The 25,463-nt window shown below is 38.8% G+C and overlaps 1 protein-coding gene across 3 annotated transcripts in view; it reads right to left on the reverse strand.

Moving 5' to 3' along the window:
• Window positions 1-428: 428 nt before the first annotated feature.
• LOC122563652 (non-compact myelin associated protein) overlaps window positions 429-25,463 on the reverse strand; it is a 95,949-nt gene continuing 70,914 nt past the window's right edge. For all 3 annotated transcript variants that reach the window (XR_006315684.1, XM_043717664.1, XM_043717665.1), the window contains exons 2-4: window positions 14,714-14,797; window positions 6,501-6,585; window positions 429-2,844 (exon numbers count right to left, since the gene is read on the reverse strand). Coding sequence is in view for 2 of the 3 variants with exons in the window: in XM_043717664.1 (XP_043573599.1) it covers window positions 2,706-2,844; window positions 6,501-6,585; window positions 14,714-14,797 (308 nt within the window). In the remaining variant the exon portion in view is untranslated. The remainder of the gene's footprint in view (window positions 2,845-6,500; window positions 6,586-14,713; window positions 14,798-25,463) is intronic.

The raw sequence follows: 25,463 nt of genomic DNA on the forward strand, positions 1-25,463 counted from the left end.
TTTCATCAAGACAAGAACTTAGATAATGTCTTGTTAGAAAGACAACACCTCCAAATATGTATCCCTCGCTGTGCAGTACAAATGTTTCAGCTTGGATTATGAACCCACATTTATGAAGCAGGACTTGAACATATAGCAACAATTTAAATGCAAGTTGCCACTTAACCATGCAGCCAAATGCATGAAAGCAATATCTTAAGGATGTATTTTGCAACTAAAATTTAGTTATCAAGTCTCAAAATAGGCAATAACGTGGAATGAGCATAATGAATACATTTCACAATAGAATGTGTATTTTCATGTATTCATATTAACACTGCACTATGGTGTAAATAATATCAATTAACCTGTGATTACAGATTTTACATTTTTTGTTAAAAATCACACAACACCAGGTTATGGTCCAACAGGTTTAATTGGAAGTTGGACTATAACCTGGAGTTGTGTAATTTTTAACTTTGTATACCCCAGTCCAACACCAGCATCTCCAAATCATGACTACATTTATTGTGCACAGGAAATTGCATAACAGGAAGGCATCCACATCTTAAATTCAGCAAAAATCTGCTGTGCAATAGTAAAAGCAGTTTCACTTTGTGACTTGATCCTCTAATGTGTCACTTTGAATGTAAACAATGAACATTCTCTTCATAATTTCATGTACAATTCTCTTGCTTTTAAAAAGGTCAAACTTGATATAATAAAACATTGCAACACCTTTAGAATAAGTTGGGCATTTACGTATTTAAATTTACAGATTTGCCACATATTTTTGAAATTCTCTTTCCTCAAAACAATAATTTGCTGACAGGATTTTACCAGTATTGTATTCAGCCCAAATAAACCCTGGGATCTTGCTGTTTTTGCACGATTTATTTTCTTTGATGGCTCTCCACGTATTGAGTGATCTACTTACAGCGATTAAGGGTCAGTAAAACTGTATAAGTCAATTATATTGGTCTACTAATAGCAGATTGCTCTAATTCTAATATATGCATTTACACAAAGCAATTTTTTAAAACTATTTAATAAAGATTAGTCTGCTCAAGTATCAACTACACTATTGTATAGTAACTGCACTAATTTCACTTGGCTGTGACATCTGTCAGTATTGCTCATTGCCAAAATACATGGCCATACAGTACTCTGAGAAACATCTTGTGACAAGAGTGACCAAAAGAAATTACAAAGTAATTAGTGACAGTATAATTGCAGAAGTAAAATGTATCCAATAACCTCAACACTGGGAAATTGAAACTTGTAAGCAAACAACGTCAGTGATTCCATGGCTTATGGATACAGTATTGCCTTTTAAATTAAACAACTTGGGTTTGTCAAACCTGGAGAGATAAATAGTCTTAACTCATTACATTCTTTTTTACAGAACATTTCTTGAATAGCAGGGGCACAAATGGGAGAGCGTTAAGGACTCCCACACTCTCACTTTAAATCAATGTCTCAAAAGACAAGACAGCAAAAGTGTTCTGGGTAACTACAGGTCCATTAACAAGAAATAAAACAATACAATTTATTCCAAGCAACATGTTGAAAGAGTATTCATAAGCAATAACTTAAAAAGCAACATGGATTTAAAACATCCTGCCCAACATCTTCATTACTTTGAGGGCATTACGGATAAAATAGCTGTCAGCTTACCCTTGATAGTGTATCCGAATTTTCAGAAAGCTTTTGAAAAAGCTCCACATAAACAAGGTTATTAAATGAAAAGTTGCACAAATGCGGGTAGAACATAGACCTAGATAGGCCTGTGTCTTATATATAGGATACCAAAATCATGAAAGATGTCATGAGAGAATGAAATCTTTCATGATTCAGTGTTGTTTCAAATATACTGAAGTAATCCAAGTAGCAAAGCTAACTACAATATTGTCAAAAATTGCTGCCAAAGGAAAATAAAAGAAGCAATAAAAAAGCATATTTCAAAAATGTTTACATTAGTTACATATCCGGATAGAGAGACAGTAAAGTATATTTAACACTGATAAATGTAAAGTATTGCACGTAGTCAAATAACAGATCACAGTTACATACAAATGGCGCTAAGTTAACACATAGAAACTAGAATGAAACTTGCAGTGTACAGATAAAGTCACATGAAGTCATTAAAAAATGAATTTAAGTTAGAAACATCAAATACTTTGGAAGTGATGTGTCCACTATTACTCTTGGATTCTTTTATCAGTTTCTCTATTTTAACAATTCCATTCACCTAGAACTTTTCAATCAAAGTGATAAATATTTAAGATAATTTACCAAGCAAGTTAATAAAGACAAAATCTTTTCAAAATAGAGTTGGATGTTATGAGAGTTAGAAAACACAAGTGTTGGACATTTTATGTTCTTGATTTTCTCATGTCTATATTCTAAGCCAGAGAAAGAGAGAAATTAATTATTTCCACATCAGTCAACAAATATAGAGATTTCGTGAGAAGCTATGATCCCAACCATTGCTCAGGGAATTACAATTGTTGATGTAACTGCTTTCTCTTCAAAATTCTGCAGTCTGGAAAAATAAAGTGCAGCCCAGAAAGTTTGTGAACTCAGAGATAATGGGTCCTTTGAAGAATGGATACAGATGGTAATTTTAGTAACATATTTTTATTTCACACTTCTGTGACCCAAATTATCCAGATTCAGTCTGTAATAGCTTGCTTCTCTGTCCCATTACATTGGGATTGCAGTCATTATTTCCTTTCCAATGGAATATTCAATGAACTAGAAACCTGTGACGTTTGCCGACTGTTGTCAAGACCAGTCTGTGGAAGTGGGTTTGAAAGTTGCTTTGATGATTTTGGCGCCAGATCTCTTTTCAGTCGGCTTTGTCTACAGGATAACATCAATTGTTAGTGCGGGGACATTAGTGTAATATTTATATTCAAGTTATATATTATTTTATGTCCATCAGAATGTAAAGGAAAAAAAGAGATGATTATAGACAATTTGGACATTTCTAGATTCTGACAAATACAATGTTAACCATCCGACATCATAAAATATCAATCACAATGCACAAGGCAACCATTGCATTACTTTGACAAAAGTGTTTTGTTCCTGCTTCCTGCTCACCAACTTTTTCCTGACTTTGTATCATTTTAAAACAATTTGTTTTTCTGTCAGCAAATTTTATATCCTCTTCCATTCAGTTTCCATCTCATTACCTATTTCATCCCTTCACCCTGCTTTACAGGGTGCCTTCACCCTGCTTTACATTAGTCTGGGGCGACAATTTAGAAATTTACACATTACAAAAGGAGCATTATGTTCTTTCCTCTCAAAATGCAGGTGGAGTTCCAGATGAATTGGAACGGTTACATTGCCATACTGGTGAAGGTTATCCCCATTGTCTTGTATGTAATAACAGATAAATTTAGTTTGAAGTTTTTGTTTTGTTGACACTTACATCTCATTGTTTGTTATTTTATGTACTGCCTTCTTGACTTGAGACCTGGTTGTTGTGCATGCTTTTGGAGCTGGAATTCCATATTGGGTATAGCGTAGACTGCAAGAACACCCCTATCATATCAATCATTCTTTCACACACAATATCTGTACCACAACTGAACCCAATGTCCAGGTCAAGTTTACAACTTTGGGAGTAAAGCAGAACATAGGCCTGGATCCAAGGATAATAATGGGCCGAAGCAGGGAAAATTATTTGTAGGCATTTGTAACAATTATTTTTATATATAACCTTAGTGTTTTTCTTTTCTGAATTGGAAAACATTTATGTGGAAAAGAACATGCTGTTAGGATGAGAGAATAAATTCTTCCTATTTCAAATGCTGGGTATTAACATCAAACATGCTCGCATCAGGGAAATCTCAGCCTTAACATTAAGAAACCAGGGGAACACTGTTGCACCAGACGGCCACATCTCCCATGGCATTTCCGCCAACTCCAATTAGACCTTCTCTACCCCTCTCTGCCTTCCGTAAGGACTGTTCCCTTCATTACTTTTTGGTTCACACCACACTCCCTACCAAACCCCCTAAACACCCTGCAACTGTAAAAGATGTGAAACCTGCCTGTACACCACCTCCCTCACCTCCATCCAGGTTCACCTGCCTCTCCTCCAACCTAGTTTACTGTACCAGGTGCTCCCAATGTGGTCTTCTCTACATCGGGGAGACCAAATGTAAACTCAGGGCACGTTTTGCTGAGCTGCAGGGGTCGGCCTAACCTCCCAGTCACCGCCCATTTCAATTGCCTTTCCCATTCCCTCTCCAACATGACCATCCTTGGCTTCCCCCATTGCCACAGTGAATCTGACTGCAAATTGGAGGAGCAACACTTCATCCTCTGCCTGGGCAGCCTACAGCTTGAAGGACTCAGCATTGAGCTCTCCAATTTCAAATAACCTCCCTTCCCATCCCCCAACTCCCTTCCCAGCCCCTTCTCCTCCTCCCTCTCATTCTACTTACTGTCCCTTCCTTCCAACCACCAACCAAATTTATTCCTCCCATTGACCAACCCTCAACCTGTGTTCACCTCTCACTACCTCACCACTCTGCTCCTCACCCCACCCAAAACCCTCCCCACTACCCCTTTATCTGCAGCTCCCCTCAATCCCATGTCCTGAAGAAGGGTTATACCCGAAACGTTGACTCCTCCCTCTCCTGATGCTGCTTGCCTTGTTCTTCCAGTCTCCTGGCTTGTCTACTTTGGATTCCAGCATCTGCAATTTTTTTTGTCTTTAACATCTCCCATGCAAGCCATCCACTAACTTCGCGGTAAGCTTGTGTGAATTAGTATTATGTGGACTTGTTGGGCCGAAGGGCCTGTTTCACACTGTAATGTAATCTAAAAATCTAATCTAATCTAAAAAAAAACTAAATAATGTCTGTTCAGTAGAGGTTGAATCAAGATTCTTCAAGCTTATCTCATGTATGACCATTCTACTCAAGTGGAAGAGAAGACTTGGATCTCTTCATTCTGCTTAGATTTCAATTTATTTCCTAGAACAATGGCTAACCTATTGCATTAGCGAAAATACTTTTGGCTGTATATTATTTTGCGTTGTACACACTGGCCTGAAAGCAGAATGGAAATGGTCAATACAGCTTGAAAAAAAATGGGATTTATGGATTTGATTGGTTCAATTTGCAGAATTTGCCTTCAAAAAATGGGCTGGATTCTCTGAGGAGTAGCATAAAACAGGGATTGGGGCTACTGCAATCCTTCTTTTATATAAAAGGAGGGAGCTCTGCCTTTCTGAGAGGAGATTCCCACCAGAGCAGCATGACGAAGGTAAAGCCCTACTTCCACTCTGACGTGCACTTTCTAGCACACAACTGTCAGAGGAGGGCAAACTATTCCTCTTTTCACAGCAGTCAGCTGCCTTATTCAGACAGCCACTTTGACAGTGTGTGTGGGAAGTCAGGGTGGGTAGGAGAAATCGGATTTAGCAAAGCGACGCCTGGGTGCAGAGTGGGGGAAGGTGGATTGGAGAAGTGGGGAGCTTCTCTAATCTTGGAGAAAATGGGCAGGGGAAGGGATCAGGTGCAGAGGTGGGGAAGGGGGTAATGTGTCCAACAGCTGGGGGGGAAATGGGGTTCAGCTGAATACTTATTCAGGAGTCAGACTGCGTATTTAAGTCTAACTTTTCCTGAGTAACTATTTACTTAATTTCACTTGAACTCTCTGAATTCTTTGATTTAAATGGACACTTTTGGAGAGTTCTAGATGTAAAGGAATTACCCAAAAGAAAATTCAATTTCTTGGGCAAAAGCTTTGGAATCTGCTTTGATGCATGTTCCCCGACACCGTGCCACCTTGGTTTTATGGGTTTCTTATTTGTGATTGGTATTTGTTTTTTTCTACTTGTGTAAAGGTTATTTTAAAAACTAATGATTATTTCAATTAATAAGAGAAGGGAAAGCTACATTACACACCTGAACTTTAGAAAAATTCTCCCTTGCACATAAGTTAGTTTAATGGACCTAACTATTTTATACTTGTGAATAGATTGTCCTTTTATTCCTCTTCAAGCCACGCACCATCCTAACTTGCAACCATGTCACTATTTCTTGACTGTTGCTCAGTCAAAGTCCTGAAACTCCACCTCTAACAGCATTATGGTGTTCTTGCATCCCAAGGATTGCAGTGATTCAAGGTGGCAGCTCACTATCACCATCTGCAGGACAGTTAGGGATGTATAATAAATGCTGGCTTGTCATGTCCACATCTCATGAATTAGAGTCTTAGAGTCATAAAGATGTATAGCGTGGAAACAAACCCTTCGGTCCAACTCGTCCATGCAGACCAGATATCCCAAGTTAATCTAGTCTCACTTGCCAGCACCTGGCCCATAATCCCTCCAAACCCTTCCTATTCATATACCATTCAGATGCCTTTTAAATGTTGCAATTGTACTAGCCTCCACCATTTCCTCTGGCAGCTCATTCCATACACGCACCACCCTCTGCATGAAAAATTAATTTTAAAAAACTGTAAACGATTTTTCACAACTACTTTATTACCTGTTATAGTGCTTTAAAGTGAGCAGTACTAGGGTAAGTATGATTATTACTCCAATTACAATGACAGCTACAATTGCACCAGAGCCTGGAACACAAAAGGAGAATTCAGTTAATGTGCAGCTCACATTCCCACCGACATCACTCTTTATCAGAAGAGGGGGTGTGGGACAGCTAATGTTGCTTGAGTGAAGTTCCCTTGCCTTATATACATTGAATTGTTAATACAATACATTGTTTATAATGGAAGCTTTTGATTTGTGGACAATTGCAAAGATTAACTTAGTTTGATGACAAAAATATGATGATCCTAATATTTATCTATAATATTCAAAAATGCACATGTTCAGCTTATCATAAATCAACAGTAGCCAGGATTTTACTTGCCCTCACTTGGCCAGAGTTCAGCTGGGCAAGGGGAGTAAAACAGGTCAGATGCCCAGACCACCATCATACCATCTGTTCCCAAACTCACCTCATAATACATTGCATGAGTGAACAATGAAATTGGCAGCAAAATATCTAAGTAATTGGAAGATCAACAATATACTGTCCAAATAATAATATCTGGGCACTTAGGTTGGATTGGCCAGGCCATTTTGTGTGACCGACATGACCAAAGACAGGAAAGGGATGGGGAGCATCTCATTCAGGGCAGTGCCCTGTGCATATTGGAGGGACATCCTTCCCAAAGCTGTCATCCCATCCTTCTGCACTGCCTGTCCAGAGCGTGGTCCCTCCAACCACCTCTCGCCCTTCCCAGGTCTTTAGCTTGCACCCCTGGCTGAAACCCTGAGACCTAACTACTCAGGATAGCCATGCCCTTTCTTGGGCAACATAGACCACTGAGCTCTGGTGATGCCGAGACTGATGGAGGTGTTTGGTAACCAGACAGGGAGATCCTCCCAAGTGAGGGCAGGACAGGTGAAAGGTGGCCAATTTAACAACTTGCAGTATGTTATACCTGTAACTTTCAAGAAGGGTGTAGGCGTCCAACCAATTTTTCTTGGGGTGGGTATGCAATATGCCAATCCCCTTTAGATTCAGCCCATTATCAGGATTTTTGCTCTTCACTTTCAGAATCCTAAAAGCCCATAAACATTTTATACCGAGCCAGATTTGCAAAGTGAATCTGTGGCAATAGGTTTGAGAGCATCAGGAGAACATGACTTCTGTCCACACGAATAATAACCACGTCACGCAAATGTTCTACTTTTTTTGGTATTCCACTGACAAGCAGGTTGGTAACCAAAAGAAATTGATTTAAAGGTAAAAGAACCAGAGGCAAGAGGAGAAGATTGTCTTGAACACAGCATGTTGAGTTGGTCCAAACTGAGCGTGTAACAAGCAGCTTCAATGGAAACTTCCAAAGCTAAATTTTGGATATCTCCAAGATGTTTGAGAAAAGGGCAAATTTGCTTACAATTTCACATAGCCAGCACAAGCACAATTAGTTGAATAACTCCCTTCTATAAGATTGCAATTATATGAATTTGCTCATTTTCTATTTGCTAATATAAAAGGTACTTATGGCCACAGCTCATTCATATCTGAATTTTCACTTTTCAATTTAATGTCTCTCTCTCTCTACATATCTTAATCATTTGTAACATCAGCAGGTTACAAGATGAGAAAAGAAACAAAAAACCTGAAATACTTTGCATCATCCTCCGTGGATGGTGAAACTGAGGTAACATTTATTAACCATAAATACTGACTGTGTCCTTTCTCCACAGATGCTGCCAAGTAGCTCCAGCATTTTCTGTTTTTATTTCAGATTTTTGCAATAATTTGCCCTTGTTCATGCCAAGAGAAGTTGTCAAGCAGGCCTGATAGCAAGCTTGTGCATTGGCCTGCTTACTCCTGCAATATTATTACAAAGCTCTGCATCACAGATTCTTTGCTTCCACTCAACATTCTGTCACATTAAGCACATTCCATATTTAGTCTTTGTTTTGATTTTGTAATAAACAGAGACGTGTGAGTACAAAACAAAATCCATCAACTAACCAGTGAGTTGTCGATCAGAGTTAATGGAACACAAATGAGACAAAAAAAAAATTATTAAGCATTTACAATTCGGGCGTCAAAAGGCGAAAAGTCTTTTTTAAAGATAAAATTGGCAAAGTCATAGGGCCAGATTTTCACAGAGTCAGACAGACTCCAGTAACATTTTAATAAGTAAAAAAAATCTTACATGGAAAAGAACAATCTGTAATGACATTGCATTAAGGACTATTTCATCAGCACTCTCTGTACTTTTTGAATTTTTAAGATTAAACAGGCTGAGGAGGCACCTTCATGCTAAAGCACTGTCCTAGTTTTTTGCAGCTGACTGCTTCTTTGAAGCTGGAAAATCTCTGATTGGTCTTCCAACTTAGAGATCCCATTTATCACCCTTAATTTGGTGACAAAACCTGGCTCCAAGCTAATCCAAAGGATGTCAAGGTCAAAATTCTTATGTGTTTTTTTAACCTTCATAGGAGCAGTTGCATTCTGAAATAGTTTAGGATTCCTGCTTCCAAAATGAGACTTAAATCAAAGCTGGGCTTCCTAGCCTTAATCAGGGATTGTTGAAGAGAGGTTAAAATTACCCTCAGCACCCTTGAATTGGAGGGCTGATGGGAGGTATGGTAGGGTGGTGGGAGAAAATCCATGTGTGGAATTGGCCCAGCCCCTGAACCACATAAGCAGGATGGGTCATCTTGGAAAACAGTGCAAGATCAGCAGAAATTAGATTAGATTAGATTACAGTGTGGAGGCCCTTCGGCCCAACAAGTCCACACCGACCCGCCGAAGCGAAACCCACCCATACCCCTACATTTACCCCTTACCTAACACTACAGGCAATTTAGTATGGCCAATTCACCTGACCCTGCACATCTTTGGATGGTGGGAGGAAACCGGAGCACCCAGAGGAAACCCACGCAGACACGGGGAGAACGTGCAAACTCCACACAGTCAGTCGCCTGAGGCGGGAATTGAACCCGGGTCTCTGATGCTGTGAGGCAGCAGTGCTAACCACTGTGCCACCGTGCAAATTGACAGCAAAAATTACAACTCTCTAACCAAGTTTTGAATGATGAGGTGAGAATTTTACTAGTAAGTGGCAAAAGGTCTATTGGCATCTATTTGTATGCATTACTATGCTTTTATTACCTATTTTCACCTCATTTACATGCAGTTTCCCATTTCCCTACCTGGTAGATGAGAACTAGACAGTGACAAACCCTGACATGAAAGTTTAAGTGGGTACCTAATGACTCCAGGTTTCCATTTGCTTCACTGGGCCTCCACCTTGAACAACAGTTACCAACATCTCAAGGTTCACTCTTTGACCAGCAATTGCCCACACCCCTCTGTAATCAGACATTAGCTTCAGCCACATACCAGCCGCTCTGCCCCTTCTTGGCACATATATGTATATGACCATCTTACAATATAGTCTTGCACCTCAGTGCTGTACTTTGGGGCATAACAGCACTCATCATTGTACTGCTGCTGCCAGGGCATTTTGCACATCGGGCCAGGCACCCACCTCATGGATTGAACCAGAGTACACCTCAATGGTCCTTGGGTATTCAATCACTTTGCAACTATTTGGACGTTCCCAGCATCTCAGCCTTGCTTTTCCTTTATGTGTTTTACTTCCTCAGCCAGAGTGTAAAGATACACGGTCCTTCTGTCTTGTCTTGCCGATTAGTGCAGACTCTAATCAAGGCAGCTTGTTATGAGGGTTAACAAGGGGTGGACATGTTGCAATTTCACATCTGTGCTAGTTGCTAGCAGCATGCACTACAACACACTGCAAATGTGTCAACCTAATAGCCATGTCTCAAGGTTTATGAGGAGTAGTCCTCAGTCAGGCCAAGAGGCCACTCAGGGTTGTCAGGCCCAGAATTAGTAGGGAAACTAACATTCACAACTGACTTAGGTTTAGTTAAAAATCACACAAGTATAATCTAATACATTATTCTGAGTAACAGCAGCCAATTAGTACTGTAATATGATGTGCTTTTGCTTAGCTTCAATTGACAAGGAAATGCAGCATGGGATTGCAAGTAGAGTGAAGACAATACACTAATGCTTTAGAGTTACAGCTGCAAGGCAAAGGGCCCCAGGTTTAGCTTATCTGCAGTCTGTATCCGGACTTCCAAAGGTTGATTCAGGCAGCGCTGGTATCCTCCCGGCTTGTTAACCCTTATCTAGAAATCACAGCCACAGCTGTGCGGCTGTACTAGTGCTGATTTAATTTGATTTACACGTGAGGCGATTCTAGGTCATCAAACCTAATCTTTGTGTTGCAGTTAAACTTTGTAAATTTTTAAATTGTATGATCCTTCAGATTTTCATCAGAAGACTATGTATTAAATAATGTTCACATAATTCTATAGCAATTTTGTTTAGCATTTTGTAATCACTGTATTAGTTTTTATATAGTTTTGTAGGTTTAAGAAATATTTTATACTATATACTTTGCCTTTTAGAAAACAAGGGTAGTATTAACACTTTCCTAGCATTCAAACACAACAGCGACCAAATGACTCACTGTTCAGATTTTCCTTAAAGTTGTAAACATCTGATTTAATGGGTATCATGAACTAAATGAGATGAGCTCAAATATATCTATCATTGGGACCTGACTGCATTTCCTCCATATACCGAACAGAAGGGTATAGAACATTTCAGACTATACTGTTTGTTAAAAAGTCAAAAGGAGACAACAAATGGACCATAGTGAAGAGGATAAGCATTTGGATAATTGATAACTAAGGAACCAAATCAGGAGATAATGGGAAGTGATGTCTGTAAATTTCCATCACCCTTACGAGTCAATTAGAAATTGATCATGTTTCCCTGAAAGCAATTAGCAGTTAGCCTCACCTACTCTAGACCAGTCAGAATGGAATGATGTACTTGCTCATACTATAGGTTGTGGTTTGGAAAAAAATGATAGATAACAGCTTTCAGTGATGAGCATGACCAAGGAGTTTGGTAAGTGAAGTTACCCTGCTGTCCAATCAAAAGTGGAAGCAGAAGGTCCTTAAAATGTTGGGATATATCCAGGGCTGAATAACAACTAAATAGAACTACAAAGCAAGAGCCCTAATATATCAAAAAATGAAAGTCTGCTTTCATAGGCATCATTTATAAGCTAAGTAAGATTTCCTGAGTTACTCTTTCATCTGCCTCCTGTTGCCTTATTGGATAAAATCTTAAATAAACACATTAATATTGGATTTGAATTTAAATTGTGACCCATAGATCTTATAAAGAGGTCTGGTCAATCATCCGTCAGGGCTGTCCATCCACGTCAATCGGTGGTTGGGTGTTGGGGATTGAGGGAGGGTGGGTCATGGTTAGCGTTAGCGTCAGCTCAATGAAAGTCAAGGGGTTCACATCAGCGGCCACAGCTGTCACAGGAAATTTGGTAAAAGTCAATTTTGGGGATTGGAGGCAGCATACAGGGATGAGTAGGGGACAATAATTGAGAGGAAGGAATGTGCATAGTACATTCGAAAACCTGGGTTCTCTGCCGGAGGTTGGGGGTCAAAGATCACCTTGGCATTGATGGGAGAGAACAATGCTGCCTGATGTTTGGCATGACCAAGCTGTAGGTTACACTGGGCTTTGTGGAAAGAGTAGCACCTTATGACAGGGTTCTGGGATAGGATGAGGTTAAGTACAGGCAACCTGTGTAGCTTGGTTCCCATATATATTTATAAATGTACACTTGGTATGTGCAATGAAACAGTGCTGTACATGTATCCACAGAAAAGTCTGATTTTGGTTCCCCTCCTACTAAATGCATGCTGAAGGGCAACTCCTACCAGGCAGCACTTGATCTAGTACACAGGTGAGCTTTAAAATAACACTAGTGTCAGGAATTCCTGAAAGCCTGAGTACTTCCATCTCTAGTGAGAGGGCGGATAGGACAAACCAGGTGCCACAGAAGCATGGTACAGAGATAATCAGATGAGTATCTGAGAATAGAATGAGTAGAATGAGAAATCCCACTAGAACTCATGAAGAAAAGCCCTCATGAAACTTGCTGAAGTTGACGCTTGGCTGATTTCAGTCAGGACTTTCCATTCCTGATCCAGTCAGCTTGAAACAGAATAATTGAACAGCACATGCATGTACAGTAGCTTGGGTATAACACACCAGCGCAGGATATCAGTGCAACACTCATTTTCTAAGTTCACCCATAAAAATTGAGCATTTAGTGAAGCAAAACCATACAGCAACATAATACCATGAGAAAGAAGGGGGCAAACAGGAGAAAGCAAAAGAAAAGAAGAAATCTGATTATTACACTCTCCAACTAGTTTATGGTGAGGGGGAGGAACATTTTGTTTTTTGAATTATTGAGGTCTGTTTTTGCTTCTGATTTTCCTGTCCTCTTACAGTTCTCTTCCATCCAACTGACAAGACTTATTGTCAAATCAAAAAGGTGCACTTTATTCCTTTGTAAGATTTAATTGCTTGGAATTCAGTGACAAATACTGATGAATGGCAAGTTAAAAACAAGCCCTATTCATGAAGGAGGTAGTTGGAAGAAATTGGCACTTAAACATATTCTACTGCATCTATTGTTTCCTTTAGATATTTTTTAAAGCATTCTCTCAACCTCCCCCATGCTGGTTCAAAGTTTCTCTTGTATTCTACTCAAGATGGCTGGATACAGGTACTGACTCATGTTAGGGTTCAGATGCTAAGTCATGCTGGGTTGTAACTCTGTAGTTGCCACTGGCCCTCCAACATTTTGGTCAAGCAAGCAGCTTCACAGGTTAATCTAAGTAAATGAGTGCTGGCAGACTATTTGACTGAATTAATATACATCTCAGCAGAAAGTGTATTTGTAGCAATAAACTGAAATATTTCCTAATTGGCAAAAGGGGTGATTTAATGGTGGTGGTCGATAGTTAAAAACCAAAAGGAAAGTCCTGGTGATTTGGTGCTGGGAAAGCCATTCAGTTGTGTGTGATAGCACTTATGGATATTAAAAAAGAAATATTCCTTTCTCTTCTTTTTTGATGGGTGTTCAAGTTATCTGCACATTAAAAAGAAAATATTAGCCTTGAAGTGGCTGCAGTATCAAAATATGACAATGATACCCAAGCTAAAACTTTTTGAAAATAAATTGTATTGACTTATCTTCTATTTCCTTGCGTTTAGAAGATAAAGGGGCAAGTAATGGGGAAGCGATCGCATAGTGACATCATTACCGGACCAGTATGTTGGGTTCAAATCCCACTACAGTAGATGGTGGGATTTGAAATCAATAGAAATCTGGAATTAAACCTCTAATGATGATCTTGAAACCATTATTGATTGGCATTTAAAATCCACTTGGTTCACGAACGTCCTTTAGGGAAGGAAAACTGCCATCTTTACCTCATTTGGTCTACATGGGACTTCAGAGCCAGTGTAATATGGTTGACTCTTAACTGCCCTCCAGCTTGCTAGGCCATTTCACTCAATTGTATCAACCGCTGGAAAGGCCAAAAAGGAATAAAACCAGACAGACCACCTAGCACCAACTGACATTGTGTGTCTACTTATAGAAAGTGGACTGTAGCAGTTCAAGAAGCAGCTTACCATCTTCTCCAGGGCAAGTGGGACACGCATTAAACACTGGCCCTGTCAGTGGTGCTCATATTTCCATGAATGAATAAAATACAGTAATGAAGATGATTTAAAATCTTGAGAGTAAAAAATTGATAAACCATTTTTCCTGGTGGGTGAGCGCACAGCAAGGGGACATAGCCTTAAAATTCTGCAGGATCATTTAGGGATGATCCGTCACAACGTGTTGATGGGAGGCAGGGTGCCAACTGAAAATGTCTAACTTGAGACTGAAAAATTATGTTGTGTAATGATGTCAAGGGAAATGGAATAAGGCGGATAAATAACTGAAAATTCAGGTCAGCAATGATGGAATTAAATAGGACAGCAAGCTAGCGGAGCAAATTGGCCTCCTCCTGTCTCAATGACAGTTGCGCCCTCTTTGGTTGAGACAAGATCATGGGATAGAGCCTGGAGAGAAAGGCTGGAGACTGAATGTTTAGGGAAACTCTCCTCCTTTCTTTGTTGTACTAATAAGCATTTATTCACCAATTATTCAGTAAAGTTAAACTTGGACGCTCGTTGCACTGTTTCTCCATATAAACCAATTTACAACAGGAAAAGGAAGTTAGAAGCAGCATACTTACTCTGGTAGAGAATTTCTTCAGGAGATTTTGTGGCCATCGTTGTGATGTTTACTTCTGTCGTATTGACAGTCATGCTGATCGTCACTGGCAAAAGGGAAAAACAAAACCAGGTATTAATGACGAATCTATTTTAGGTGGCCAATATTTAGTCACAGGAATCAAATATTATTGGGCAGAAGAATAAAATGGGTTGTCAAAATCATTTACACCCAATATTCACGACTCTGCCTTCCATCTTCCCCTCCAGCCAGTCAGTCAGTTTCTCCAAACTCTGAAAAGCTCTATTTGGAGTCTGCACCTGACAACCATTAGTTCAGAAAGAACCCACAAGGACACGTGGAGCCTCATTCCATTTCCTAGCCTGATAGGTTACAGCAACGTAAGTGCCATTGTAAAAATGCAAATTAAATGATACAAATAGGAGTCAATTGTTTAACAATTTGAAGTTTGGATCACTTTGGATGCAAAACAAATGACACACAGTAACTCACAAAAACACACAGGCACTGGGATTATCCACTACCATCATCTTATGGCACAGAAACCATGTAGCTACATTCCATCAGTAGGGCCCTAAAAGGTACCTTCAAAAATAACTCCTTATGGTCTAAAGTACTTTGATGAAGTTGGTACATGTATTTACTTTTCCTGTCTGATTGTAATGGTGCATCGTTGATGACACTATTTGCCAATTACAAGGGGCAGGCAGCCAGGCCAACATACATAACAATAACCCCACACTCCAATCACATCCAGGCAATGCACAAGTTCCAAATTTGAGGCAGGATTAATGTGAATGATGGTTTGGAAATGCTGAACTATAAGTGAAATACGGCATCTCTATCCATAGACGTTACATGTTGTTACATTGTTAATAATCTGACCAAACACAATACATCATCTGTTGAATTAAAAAAACTTTTCTGACACACATCTTAAACAAACTTAGCTGACTCAATTATTGGAAAATCTTGCGATTAAAATAACATTATACATCTAAATATTGGATCCCCAACAGGTGTGTAGGAAATCAATACTTGGCCAGGTCAGAGTTGATGACACTGTTGGATACAATAATGCAAAGAATCTGCTACAGCCAACCAACATTGACACCCAAAAAACTGCCTGTGGTGTATTAGACCATTGTGAACTTTCCATCACTCCTGGGGCCAGCTAATGTCCCCAATTTAATGCACATAATCCTGTGAACATCAAACATCAAAATCCAATCACAGACACAAGGACGTAAACTTGCCAGAGGTCTTAAGGACATTTTGACAGACCTTAAAAAAATATTAAAATGGAAGGATATGCAATCATATTGTTTTGGTTTTTTCCAAAAGTTTATAAAGTGCTTTCCAAAGTAAACACTTTTATCATTAACAATCACTGAAATGGTATTAGAATTTTTTTCCCTCCAACTGGACCATGTGGAATTTCTTCAGAAATTGCTCCCAACGTTACTAGTATCAACGAAAATAGGAGCAGGACTAGACTATTTGGCCCATCAAGACTACTCCACCTTTCAACATGATCATGGCAGATCCTCCATCTTAATACCATTTTCCAGCTCTGTCCTCATGCCCCATAACACTTTCAGTCTCTAAAAATCTTTTTCTTAAACATATGAGTGACTATACCTCCACAACCTTCAATAGTAGAAAAGCCTACAGGTACACCATGCTCTGAGTGAAGCAATCTCTCCTCGCTCAGTACAAAATGGTCTATCCTGTGTTATGAGATTGCAACCCTTTGTTCTAGACTGCTAACCGGAGAAAACATCATCCCTGCATCCAGTCTATTTGCCCTGTCAGAATTTTTTCCATTCTATGAAATTCCCCCTCATTCTTCACAAGTGCAGGCCTCGTACAGCAAATCTCATCATATGACAAACCTGCCATTCTAAGAATCAGTCTGGTTAACCTTTGCTAAATTCCCTCTGAGGAAAGTGTATTTGGATAAGATTGCTGAAACTGCACAAAACACTTCAGGGCCCTCTATACTGCAGGAAGACATTCTTGCTCCTGTACTCAAACCCTCTTGCATTATAGACCAACGTACCATTTGCCATCCTAACTGCACCTGCATGCTTGGTTTCAGTGAATGCAGTACAAGAGCACACAGGTTCCTTTCTACATCAACATTTCCCGAATTATAATTTAAATAATACTGTTTTTTTTTCTACCAAAATGAATAACTTTAAAATTATCCATGTTTTATTCTATCCACCATACATTTGTCTAAGCACTCAACTTATCAAAATAATTTTGATGGCTTTACACTTTGAATTCACGACTCAAACTTGCCTCGCTTTGTGTTATCAGCAAACTTGAAAATATTACATTTGATTCCCTAATCCAAATTGTTGATATGTATTATGAATAGCCAAGGCCCAAGCACTGATCCCTGCGATCCTCAATTTGTCACAACAGTCCACTCCAAAAAAGGCCAATTATTTCCTTCTCTCTGTTTCCTATCTGCTAAATAATTTTTATTCCATGCCAATACATTAACCCAAACCCCATGTCTTTTCATTTTGCAATATAACCTCTTCTGAGTCTACATCAAAAACTTTTCAAAAGTCCAAATTTACCACATTGACTGATTATCCCTGATCTGTTATACTAGTTATGCCCTCAAAAAATTTCAGTGGGCTTGTCAAACATGATTTTCCTTTCATAAATCCATGTTGACCTTGTGTAACCCCATTGGTCATTTCTAATTCTTTAAGACATATTGCAGCATTTTCACTGAAACAGATATTAGGCAAAGCGATTTGTAATTCCATGATTCCTCCTTCCTAACTTTTTAAAAATAGTTTTGTAGTGGAAATATTGTTTATCTTTTGTGAAGTTGGCATTGCAAAATAGGCTTTGGGACCTTTATGGATGAGTGAGATATTTGTATGTGCAAATTGTTCAAGTTGTTTGAATAGAAAATTTCAACCATAAACAGCAATAAATGATAACTAGACCAACAGGTAATAAACACATCCGCCAATTGAAAGCAGGAATAAAAACTGCCAATCATGGGAGTTTCAAATAACAACAATCAAAATGGACAACCAGAGGCAGATATGACAATATTAAATGATTTATTATTTTTTACAAGGCCTTTCATTGATCTTTGTTTTTCCACTTAATGCATCTATTACCAAGAATAAGATAACACTATAAAGATATATGACATTAAAAATCCACCAAGTAAAGTTATTTATGTAACAGCAATTTTTTGGTCACTATTTTCCACTAGATGCCTGTGTTAGAAGCTTAAACTTCAAGCCCATGGAACTGCAGATATTCAGGCAATAAGTATTCCCAATATGCAACACTGCCTTAAACGGCTCCAGGAATTGTTACTTACAAAATTAAAGAACAAAATCTCCAGGGCAATAATTGTTAGGTGAACTTGAATGGCTTCATTTTTGTATGTGAACCAGCAGAACAAGTTAGAATTAAGGCTCTTCAACTTATTGTGAAAAAAACTTTAAATGTTAAAAAACAAATTGCAGTTATTGATAAATTTAACCACAAAATAAGGAGATATGTCTTTATTCAGCATGTTTAGAATGTGGAAATCATTACCACAGGAAGTGGTTGATGCAAATTGCTTGGATGGTTTTAGAAATAAACTGGAGAAGTAAATGCCAGAAAAGGGAATAGAAGGATAGACTGAAAGACTGATGAGATATATAGAATGAAACACATGTAGCGTAAAAACACCAGCACTGGTCAGTTGCAACTCAGAATCTATGGCACAGAAACAAGACCTACGTAAAGTGGAAGTGTTGTCCTTAGAATAGTGAAGGTTAAGAAGAGATTTGATGGAGGTGTTCAAAGTAATGAATGATTTGGATAAAGAGAGAGAAACTTTCCAATGTCAGAGAGGCTACTAACCAAAGGAGATAGAATGATGACAGGCAACAAAATAAAGAGACGTCACAAGGTTAATTTTTTTTTTACATGCTATGATCGGGTATACATTGCCAAAAAAGTGATAGGTGATGTGCTACCAATAGTTTAAACAACAGCTGGTATGATATGGTTTGATATATCTTCTCCGACATGATAGCTCACATATCATACACCACAAATACTGGGCTCTTCAGAAAAATGTCCTGAAGTTTATTTGCAGCCCTATTTATATTGCATTAATATCACAACTTACACATTTAACATTGTGTCTGTCATTGCTCTTGTTGCTGTATATTACATACACATAACTGACTGACTGAATCCTTCACACTGACTCCATTGCACTGATACAGTGACTGAAAAGTGAGGGGAGTATCTTTATTCTAGAAAATCACAGGTCATGATATCAGATAACAGTCCTAAAAGACACACTGCCTACCTGGTCTGGAAGCTATGTAATAGCACAATGATGGGAGCAGATTCAATCATAACCTTCAAAAGGGAATTGGGGAAATACTCAAAAGGGAAAGTAGTAAAAGGGCTATATAAATAAGGGGGGTTTACAGGGATATGAGCCAAATGCTGACAAATGGCACTAGATTAATTTAGGATATCTGGTCAGCATGGATGAGTTGGACTGAAGGGTCTGTTCCTGTGCTGCACAATTCTATGACTCCATGCCTGCAGCGAACTAGTAGGGGTGAAACTAATAGGATAGACCTAGCAAAGAGCTGGCAAGGTCTAAACAGGCCAAAAGGTCACATGTTGTGTTGCAACATGCTGTAACATTCGTCTGAAAAAAATGAAGTAATTTTTTAACAACTTTGATCAACACTGTAGGCAAATTAATAAATCATTTTATTTGCATAACTACACATAGCCTTAACATTATTTAAGACATGAATTTTTACAGTGAAAACCATAAAATTCTGTGTTTTGTTTTAAACCAGTTACCTTTCTAAAGTACCTAATCTTACCATTTATGAATTAAATAAACATTTAAAATCAAAACTTTTGTTACAAAGCTCCTTTGAAATTCAAGTAAATAGGCAATCATTCCAGAATGGGTTAATCAGGAAAACCCAGGTGTTTCTTCAGGTTTCTTTGAAGGTTATCAGAAGTTCAAAGGAAAAGTCCGATCATTAAAAACCAAATGTTTGAGTTTTAGAACTAAAATCCCATCTTTCACATTGCACTCTGACACATTATTTAATATTTATTTTGTCAAAATTTGAAAAAGTTGAGATTTCATGTAACAGAAACAGTTTTCAAACCTTTACACATCAAGCATTCTAACTAAGCATGCTTGTAGTTTGTCAGCAGACCTTTCAAATCAAACATTGTAATAATGAGTAACTAGCTAGTCACTGCATTAGATAGCAGTATATGATCCAGGACACACCAATGATTTAATTATACTGTACATGTTCCGACATAGCTCTGACAATAAAACAAAATCACTGATTTACTTTGCATTGCTGAAATCTGTATCCGATTTTAAGAGCCCGATGTTTATAGGCTCAGTGTTTGATCACCCAGGAAACGTGTGTAAGTCAATACATGGAATTTCATCATTAAAAATATTGCAGTTCAGTCTTGAACTGATGTCATGACAAAAAATCATTGCTTTTCGCAGCCAACCATTTTCCACTTCCCCCTGACAAATTAGCAATAAGCTTTGAAATAAGTGGACACTTTACTTTCTCTTTTATTGTCTCCCTCTTTGCCTGATGATTGCTTCTCAAGTTGAGAGTTTTAACTTGCAGGGGAATGGAAATCCTGTACAACCAGGCTACACAGTGAAGACTGGAAGCCTATTTAGCATGGCACAGTGATAAGTAAAGGGCAACACAAAATGGAATTTCTTCTTTTTTGTAATCAATACTATTTTCTACCTTATTATGTAAAATGCCCAACAAGGGAATATCCGTTATTTCATCTAGTGTTGGGAATTGAACCAGAGCAAGTAAGTAAAGTAACAGAACAAACATTTGGACAACAACAACAGCCATAACTAAATATACTTTATGGTGATGATAGGACACAAGTCCTATGTCAATAATTCTAGGACATCCCAGAGATGAATTATATCTGCATATTTATAAATAAACCAGGGAAGAGGCAATATTATGCAAATTATAATTTTGTTTCCCATCAGTAATGGTCATTTAGATGGTGGTGGTGGGCTGCTTTCTCAATCTGTTGCAGTCCTTAGGGTGTAAATACTGACTTTCTCATGTGTTCTCATCTGCTGCCCTTGTCATTCTAGATGGTAGAGACTACAGGTTTGGAAGATGCTGGGGAAAGAGTGTTGCAGTGCATCCACTGGCTGCACCATGCATCTGTGATGAGGGGAATGAATGTCACAGGTGGTAGGTTAGGTGCCAACCAAGTTGGTTACTACTTTGACAGGGGTGGTCTTGTGTTTTTAGATTGTTGTTGCAGATGAACTCATCCAGGCAAACACAAAGTATTCCATCACAGCCCTGATTGTGCCTTGTTTCTGTGCCATACACACTGTGTAATATCAGGCATCACTGATGAACTCAAATAAATTCACTGACATTTCTGCTATTTACAACTGAACCTGCTGTAATGATTGTAACTAGGTCAGCCTGGTGGACCTCTTAATCTGGTCCAATCAGTAGTCCTGGCTGACAGATATAAACAGGAGTGACAGAGGTTCTGTTCACTCTGAGAGCTGGCTCTGACGGACCTGAAGAATGTCAAGGACTCTCCAAATATAAATAAAGGAAGAAAAAAAGGAAGAAAAAAAATAAACAGGAGTGTCTCCCCTTCACTGTTTGATCACACAACATTGCCCTTTGATGTGAAGGGCACCTGCTTGTCACTGGCCACTCGGATGTTTCTTTTCTTCCTGGTGGTGGAAACTGAATAAAGATTCATGCACCTTGTGTCTTTCACTGCACACACATAACATGGGTGCTGGGGAAAAATAAGCACTACTGCAGTTAGGCAGGTGTGTAGGGGTTAAAAAAAAAGAAATAGAAAAAAATAAAAAAAAACAGATGTGACAGAGGTTCTGTTCACTCTGAGAGCTGGCTCTGAGGAAACTGGACCAGTATCGAGTGTTACGCACGTATATGTAAAGTGAGTATTGGTGGCGGATATTGGCCTCTGAGGAGTTAATTCAAAGTTGTTGAGTGTATTTATAATACAGATAAATAAGTCCTTGATTAATAAGAGGATCAAGGGCTATGAGTAGAAGGCAAGAGAATGGGATTGAGAAACATATCAGCCACGATTCAATAGCAGAACAGACCCAAATGGTCACATTCTGCTCCTGTATCTTATGGTCTAAGCACAAAAAAAAACAGGAGTGTCAGAGGTTCTGTTCCTTATGACAGCTGGATCTAAGGGAGCTGGATCAGTGTCAAGGACTCTCCATGTATAAATAAAGGGTGTCTATGTGACCTGATACCAGTCTCTGTGGAGTTATTTCACCTATTATTGAATTAAAGACCTTACATCTGCACCTTCAGCCACTTTGTTTTGCACACAAGCAAAAGCAAATCAGAATTCAGGTTTAAACATACTAATTCGCTTTCAGTTTGTAAAAGCATGAGTAAAATTTTACTTTAGCACAAAACCAGTTTTTTAGTTTATTTGCATGAACCAGCTGACCATTTCCTCATATTAACATTTTATTCCTTCTGATTTGTCTCATCAAGCCTGCTTCAAACAATAATTTATCACTTCAATATAGGACAGTCAAGATCAGAACATGTGATGCATAAATGCCTAGGGATTTATAATGAAGAGCTAGTTCTTTTGGTTGAATAGAGTCTTTAATAAGTTGGAGTCAGGCCAAGTAGACCATTTATTCTGTGGTCTCTCTTGGGTTTGACTTAGACAATATCTGTCTTGCTAATCTCCTCTTCAAGTCACACACTAAGGTGGGATGGACAGAAGGGGAATACTGCATTATACCTGGTCGGCATGGATGAGTTGGACCGAAGGACCTGTTTCTGTGCTGTACAACTCTATAACACCACTGCTACAGAACTACTACCCAGCTATTACAGTTCTAAAATGCATGATCGCTTTAATTTGTATTTAATGCATAGCATGCACAGGTATTTTAGCTTTTAGCTATGAGTTTGGGGAAATTAGCTAAGAGTTTGGAATTCCACAAATCTACCACCTGGCCTCTAAAATTTGACAGAAAATTGTATGGTCTACTGGTTCACTATTTCTGCAGACAGTTCAGCACCCGTACTTCCACTTACTTGCCTTCCAAATGTGTTGGTGAATTGTTTTACAGAAAACTGGCAAGAAAATAAAGTTTCATATGAGTATAAAACAAAATATCAATCTAACATTAGGCTGAAATGTTAACAGCTTTTGGCATTATAATCTGTATTGCTTAACCATGATGAATCATATTTCACAGAAGGCATTGCAGAACCAAAAAAATACATGCCATAAGATTCTGATCATATTATAATTATCAATTGCCACCTGATCCAAATGTCTGTTCTGTAACTCCTGAAACTAAATTCAAATCCAGCCTAAATTCTTTGATACAAAACCTTCTCTTTATAACTCACTGTTGGCTGTGAATGTCTTACATTAAGTAATTGTAAGTAGATTGCAATTGACCATAGATTAGAATCCCAAAGAGTGTTTTTAAAAACTTTTAATCTCAGAATATTTTTTGTAAGGAGGACTTCTACAGAAAAATTGAGGATTTAAGTTCAGTGACCAAGCAAATGTTTCATTAGTTATAGGGAAGTTTCAACCAAGGAGAGGCTGAACTCGAAGAGATAATGAGGTAGGCTGACTACCTTTTACTTTCAGAAGAAACTCACCTCTTGGAGATATGTCTGTTCTACCCTCCCGGGATAAGCAGAAACAATGGAGCTAAAAAGCTAGTTTCGATGCTAGAGTCGTGGAGTAGTGGGACTGAACATTCTTATGTACAGTATCCTGGACTCAAGTACTAATATGTTAAGTAGATCATAGAGAAAAAAAACCTTCAGTTACCTGTGATCCAGGTTAAAAAAAATCTCTTTAAGTCAGAATGCTGCAAACTAGTTAAATAGGAAACAGAAAACAAAAAGGATTCTTTCTCATCCTTAACGATGGAAATCAATCCCAGTCAAAAAGAAACAGAACTACAGAATCGCAAATCAACTGCAAAGCTAAGGATTGTAAGGCTGGCTGTTCACCTACCAATGTCAATATAACAGTAATATTACCTCCATTGCAACTGGCTCAACATTCAACTCTGTTCTAACGCTAAACTAAATAGCGGGAGGGGGGACAAACTGGAAGTTTAAGAAGGAAATTGAAGGGAAAGTTAGGACAAGGGAAGTCAAGAAAGACAACATTATCAATGAAGCAGAAAACTCAAAAAGGGATCATGCCGTAAGGTTGAGTGAAATAGGGGTTGATAGGAAGGGTGAGGGCAGTAACAAATTAAAAATACTATATATGAATGCAAGAAGTATTAGAAATAAGATGGATGAGCTTGAGGCTCTTTTAGAAATTAGCAGCTACGATATTGTGGGGATAACTGAGACGTGGCTTCAAGTGGACAGGGCCTGGGAAATGAATATTCAAGGCTACACATGCTATCATAAGGACAGACTGACTGGCAGAGGGGGTGAGGTGGTCCTGTTGGTAAAGGATGTTATTCAGTCCCTTGCGTGGGGGACCTAGAATCAGGGGATGTAGAGTCAGTATGGATAGAGCTGAGAAATTCTAAGGGTATAAAGACCCTCTTGGGAGTTATCTACCGGCCCCCAAACAGTAGTATGGATGTAGGGTGTAAGGTGAATAAGGAGCTGGAATTGGCCTGTCGCAAAGATGTAACTACAGTTGTTATGGGGGATTTCAACATGCAGGTAGACTGGGAGGATCAGGATGGTGTTGGACCTCAAGAAAGAGACTTTGTGGAGTGCCTCCGAGATGGATTCTTAGAACAGCTGGTGATGGAGCATACCAGGGAGAAGGCAATTCTGGATCTGGTATTGTGCAACGAACCAGAATTAATCAGGGACCTCGAAGTGAAGGAGCCATTAGGAGGTAGTGACCATAATACAATAAGCTTCAATCTGCAATGTGAAAGGGAGAGGGTAGAATCGGTAATGACAATATTTCAGTTGAATAAAGGGAACTATGGAGCTATGAGGGAGGAGCTGGCCAAAGTTCAATGGTGCAATACATTAGCAGGGATGACAGTGGAGGAACAATGGCAGATATTTCTGGGTATAATGCAGAAGATGCAGGATCAGTTCATTCCAAAAAGGAAGAAAGACCCAAGGAGGAGGCATGGGTGGCCGTGGCTGACGAGGGAAGTTAAGAAACATATAAAGTTATAAGAGAAAAAGTATAACATAGCAAAGATAAGTGGGAAAATGGAGGACTGGGAAGCTTTTAAAGAACAACTGAGGATTACTAAGAAGGAAATACGCAGAGAAAAAATGAGGTACGAAGGTAAACTGGCCAAAAATATAAAGGAGGTAGTAAAAGCTTTTTTAGGTATGTGAAAAGGAAAAAAATGTTTAAGACTAAAATTGAGCCCTTGAAGACAGACACAGGAGAATATATTATGGGGAACAAAGAAATGGCAGAAGAGTTGAATTGGTACTTCAGATCTGTGTTCACTGGGGAAGACACAAGCAATCTCCCAGAGGTAACAGTGACTGAAGGACCTGAACAGAAGGGAATTTATATTTGCCAGGAATTGGTGTTGGAGAGACTGTTAGGTCTGAAGACTGATAAGTCCCCGGAGCCTGATGGTCTACATCCCAGGGTACTGAAGGAGGTGGCTCGAGAAATCATGGATGCATTGGTGATCATTTTCCAAT

The sequence above is a fragment of the Chiloscyllium plagiosum genome, chromosome 27, assembly GCF_004010195.1.
Source record: "Chiloscyllium plagiosum isolate BGI_BamShark_2017 chromosome 27, ASM401019v2, whole genome shotgun sequence".
Taxonomy (NCBI): Eukaryota; Metazoa; Chordata; class Chondrichthyes; order Orectolobiformes; family Hemiscylliidae; genus Chiloscyllium; species Chiloscyllium plagiosum.